Here is a 5,525-nt window from a genome sequence, read left to right as displayed (position 1 = left end):
AGAGAGAGAGAGAGAGAGAGAGAGAGAGAGAGATTCTATAAATTCTGTTACTCTACAGAACCCTGACTAATACACAAGGGGATGCTGAGATATGTTTTGAGAGCACAGTACATTAACAAAACAGAGGGGCCAAGAAAGACACTGCTTTCCACCCACAAAAGGCAAATGTGGAGGAGTAGGTGGCTGGGGATGTCTCCCCAATAAAAAACACAGTTCTATCTTAGTTCTAAAACCTAAATCAATAGTCAATAACACAGCATTTTTTGAGACATCTTTTACCTTTCCTGTGAAATTAGTTTAAATTCTCTATAATTCTATTCAAGTTAGAATTCAAAGAACATAGACCTTTAAATAGTCTCTTTCCTCCCAGCTCCTTCGCACTGACGATCCTAGATAGCTCTGACTTAATATCAAAGGTAGGGCTGTTGGATAACCTGTGTGCAGTAAGATTCACACTAGCCCTTCCTCGTCACAGCTGCTGGCTTTTATAACATCCTATACAGACAGGAGTTACTTAAGCAAGCTGCTAATCTTAGAATATTAAACAGATGAATCAATGTCGAGGAATTTTAAAACAGATCTATTTCGGGAGATTTCTGATCTTCAGGAAGCAAAGAGCTGAGAAATTTAAAAGTTAGAGATGTACCTGCTCTAAAACTCAAACAGATGAAAGCTAGGGAATTTAATTTCCAGATACAAGTTTCAATTCAATGTTTTTACAGACTGTGTGTGTGTGTGTGTGTGTGTGTGTGTGTGTGTGTGTGTGTGTGTGTGTGTGTGTGTGTGTAAATAAGTGGGTTTTATGGTGCTTTGATGACCTAGGTAGGGTTTTTCAGATTCCTAATACATATTAAAACACATTTCCCGATCTTCAGTCTCACTTCTTCTTTTCTGTTTACTGGGTACACACTCATTCTTTTTTGTTTGTTTTAGTTTGATTTTCTAGAGACAAGGTTTTTCTTTGTAGCCCTGGCTACCCTGGAACTCACTCTGTGGAGATCCACCTGCCTCTGCCTCCCGAGCACTGGGACTGACTTCCTCTCTTCCTCCCAGTGTCTTTCTGCCTTTCCCAGCACCAGCTCCAGCTTTATGAGTAAATATTTTAAACCAGTAATCTGGAACAAGAACTTTGGGGAGGGGGGGATAGGTGGATTCATAGGAAAAGCAGGCCTTTCTCTTCATTTTTATTCAAAAACTTTTAAAATTCTAAAGTAGAAAAAAAATGTTTTCTTAGAACTTATAATTTCTTACTAAGTATTTCAAAATAGTATGAGAAACTGATGCTACTGCTATGGTTTGTGTCTGAAATCTCCCCACGGCTCACGTTTCCCACCCCTGTTACCTAACTGGTAGCACTATTTGGGGAAGGCCACGGAACCTTTAGAGAGTGAAGCTGGTAGACGCGGGTGGCCAGGGGTGGCCCTTTGAAGGTTACATCCCCACCTGCTTCCCTGCACACCGTGACCTGAGAGGCTCTACCATGCTTTTCTGGCCACAGTGGACTGGAGCCTTCTACAACAGTGGTTCTCAACCTGTGGATAGTTACCCCTTTGGCAAACCTCTAGCTCCAAAAAAAAATACTTACATTATGATTCATAACAGTAGCAAAATTACAGTTATGAAGTAGCAACAAAGATAATTTTATGGTTGGGAGTCATTAAAACATGAGGAAATGCCGGGCAGTGGTGGTGCACACCTTTAATTCCAGCACTTGGGAGGCAGAGGCAGGCGGATTTCTGAGTTCGAGGCCAGCCTGGTCTACAGAGTGAGTTCCAGGACAGCCAGGGCTACACAGAGAAACCCTGTCTTGAACAAACAAATGAGGAAATGTATTAAAGGGTCAGGGTCACAGCATTGGGAAGGGTGAGACCTACTGCTCTAAAACCACGCACCAAACCAGTCTCTGCCTCTGCCCCTCAGACAGTCTCTGTCAGGTGCTGTGGTCACAGCAATGTGAAACAACTAAGAGTCGCCAAGGTGCTGCTATCTGAGCAACAGTCCTCCTAAGTTTAAACTACTTGACCTTTACAGTGTTTTTCCTTTTGAAAACTGGTTTGTGATATATTATTTAATGTATCTTTGAGATAAACTCTGAAGTAGGCATTACTATGGAGAGGTTGGTAGTCGTAGAAATGAAGTGGCTCGCCCTGGTTCTAGAATTAACTGCTTTCCCAATCACTCTGCACACTTAAAGATTCATAAAGGAGAGGCTTTTTTTTTTTTTTTTCAAGACGGGGTTTCTCTGTATAGCCCTGGCTGTCCTGGAACTCACTTTGTAGACCAGGCTGGCCTTGAACTCAGAAATCTGCCTGCCTCTGCCTCAGGAAAGGCATTTTTAATATAGCACTCATGCAGCTCTGGCTAATGCTCAAAGAGGAGCTGGCCCTGAATCGACAATTTGACTAACTTACACAGATCTTACAACGTTTCTTCATCTCACATATGTTGTTGTCCTTAAACCTCTTTACGGTCCAGGCCCCATGTTCCACTTTAAACACTTTACACAGAGACAGGAGACTGCAAAGCCACTTGGACAGATGGGAGATTTACACAGCAAGCGTCTTTCCAGAATCATTCTTACTATTTCTTAAGTACACCAGTGTTGCTCTTTCTGAATAGTTCTACCCAGGTCCATCCTGTCCATCTGGCAGAACTGCGGTTTTCCTGACAAGAGCACAAAGCCTTGATGGATGGCAGGTGGTTGTGACCTGTGCCACCCCTTGAACTGCTACTTAGAACTCTGTTCTCTGCAATGGGATGAGCCTAATGGCCAGTTCTAAGTCAGTTTTCTCCTTTTGCTATAGAAATAGAGCCTAACTGAAGGTCAATCTTGGTAAATTGATGTTGGATAAACTTTTTAAAATGTATTTATTTTATGTATATAAGTGCTCTGTCTTCAGATGCACCAGAAGAGGGCATCAGATCCCATAACAGATGGTTGTGAGCCACCATGTGGGTGCTGGGAATTGAACTCAGGACCTCTAGAAGAGTAGTCAGTGCTCTTAACCACTAAGCCATCTCTCCAGCCCCTGGAGAAACTTTCTTCACATCCCTAAACTTCAATTACAGTAAAAGTTTTCTGTTCCTACAGTTTCTAACAAGTCTGGTGAGTACTTAACTTATAGTCATATTGGAGGCACCCCTTTAGCTAAATTCCACTTTGTGTAACTTAATATTTCCTAAGCAAGCTTATTAGTAAATCCTTTGTAGCATCAGTTTTACTACTTCAAGTTTATCTGCATCAACCTAAAATCCCAAACTCCTTCTTTTTAACATAGCATTGAGTAAACAGGGTTCTACCAAGTACAAGGAGTAAGAAGACAAATTCTACCTCATGTCTTTTCTTTCCCATCCCTTTCCCATTCCCATCCAACAACCTCTCACTGCCCCCAAACAAAGAAAGGCAACTCTCTTAGATGTTTCTCCAACTGGTGGTCCGGGCAGCTTTACCCCCGCCCCAAGGTCTCTCTCTGTTCAACTAACACTTTCACTTCATGTTCAATCAGAGAGCTTTCTGGAAAGCAAAATGGAGTATGAAGCTCCCTGGGCATGGACTGTCCATCCATGCTTCCTTTCTCCTAGCCTCAGCTCACGCAGCAAATGATTACATGAGACTTTTGTTTTGGATTAAGATCCTATACTAGGTCCCAAAACAGACTTAAAAAGAAAAAATGGAGTCACCCATATTAAAGTTAAACACAGCCAAACAGAGTTTCCCATGAAAGCCAGTTTCAATGGGCACGATAATAGAATCCTTCTGTTTTAATCTTTGTGGGGGAGGGGACTTGCCTGGAGTAACTTGATGTTAACTTGTTAATGATCCTCCTATTGTTTAGCATCTCTTCCCTGCCTTATATGGAAAGTAACTGGAGCCAATCAGATCTTTGTTCCCTAGGGGTAAGGAAGGCAGAACCACCAGTCTCCTCTGGTCAGAAATGCTTACCCATTTCAACTAATCTATAACCACAAAGGAAAACTAATCAAAATCTTTTAACTAAAGTGGTTAAATTTTGTTATTATTATGAATAAAAACTTTTAGAGTTTTAGACTGATTAATATTATTATTAACCAGATTAAAATTGAAGGACTTTATTATCATGCCCATTGAAACTGGCTTTCCTGGAGAATTTCTGTTTGGCAATGTTTAATTTTATCATGGGTGACTCCATTTTTTTTCTATTTAAGTTTATTCTTTTTGTCTATTGTTATTGTTGTTGTTGTTGTTATTATTATTTGTTCTGAAGCTTAGTTTTATTTCCTCAAATAAATAAAAACTACAGTCTCTCTGCATACCCTGTGAACCAACATTATTATTAAATACATGTGTTATTGGTCTTTCTCCACATGGTCAGACTTCTTTGTCTTCACTGGCTTATTTTCAACTAATTTAAAAACTATCAACAGTTGCCTTCACAACTTGATCAAAATGCTTCCAGATTCCATTGGTTGACTTATGTGCACAGGCATTCTAACACTCTCAAACAACACCCCCAGTAAGTTAGGGAAGTTTCAATTTGAAGTAAGGGTTTTTTTGGGTTGTTGGTTGATTGGTTGGTTTGGTTGGTTGGTTTGTGTTATAAGTTCTAGAGTCAGTCAGTGACACTTTTCTCATGTACCTACCTCTGCAATGAAATCATGCAGTTCTCCTTCAGTTGGGCAGCATCCTAATGACCTGACAATTGTCCCAATCTCTCTAGAAAAAAAAGTTGTGAAAAGTTTTAGAATACAAATTCTGGAGAGGCAACTGTAGTATAAATTAGCAAATAATTATCAAAGTTAATTCAGATCACAGGTAACATAGCAAAGCACCTCACTTAAGTCCTGGCTCACAAATACATGAGAAACTTCCTGGGAAAAGAAAAAGGTTGCAAGAACCAAAGCAGCCCAAGATTTTCAATGACTAGCAAATCAAGTCCTGACTAGTTCAAAAATCTCAAAGCTCCAGAGAAGGAATCAGGACAAAATGAGGGGAGGAAGAAACGATGTCTGCCACTTGATGGCTGATTTTAACTGTTGTTTAACTCTAATAGAGAAAGAAAGAGAATATAGGTTAACCATTTAGTACATTAATACACTCCAGCACAATCTACTGTAGCCTTGCACTGTGGTAGCCTGGGAGCTACAGGAGGAAGAAGAGACAGGCTGGGTTAAATTTTACTTCACTCTGCTTGTACTCCTACTTGTTTCAGTTGAATACTGTTCTCTTATCTTGCAAAAGCAAATGCTTACAAAGCTATCTGTAGAAAGTCGACTATGTTTGCTAAAGAAAGAATATCCCAATGGCTACCCACATCTGCTTTTGTAAACACACTTAAACTACAATAGAAACATCCTTTTAGTGGTCCTGAGACCCAGGGACCACCCTCACAAGGTCTATGCAGACAGAAATCTGCACATTGTTACCCAAACTATAAAACCTGTAAGAAACTGTGGGACGGAATCAGACTTTGCAAAACACTAGCTTGGTCTATGTCCACTGCACTTGAAAGTTGGGAAGTGCTGGGCGTGGTGGCGCACGCCTTTAA

At 40.5% G+C, this 5,525-nt stretch overlaps 1 protein-coding gene across 1 annotated transcript in view; it reads right to left on the bottom strand.

The window, feature by feature from the left end:
• The window catches only part of Efcab2 (EF-hand calcium binding domain 2), a 78,724-nt gene that overhangs the window by 20,571 nt on the left and 52,628 nt on the right, over positions 1–5,525 (bottom strand). Inside the window, exon 3 of the mRNA XM_021198816.1 lies at positions 4,621–4,693. Within this exon, the coding sequence (XP_021054475.1) occupies positions 4,621–4,693 (73 nt within the window). The remainder of the gene's footprint in view (positions 1–4,620; positions 4,694–5,525) is intronic.

The sequence above is a fragment of the Mus pahari genome, chromosome 5, assembly GCF_900095145.1.
Source record: "Mus pahari chromosome 5, PAHARI_EIJ_v1.1, whole genome shotgun sequence".
Lineage (NCBI taxonomy): Eukaryota > Metazoa > Chordata > Mammalia > Rodentia > Muridae > Mus > Mus pahari.
This window is presented reverse-complemented; position numbering and strand designations above follow the sequence as displayed.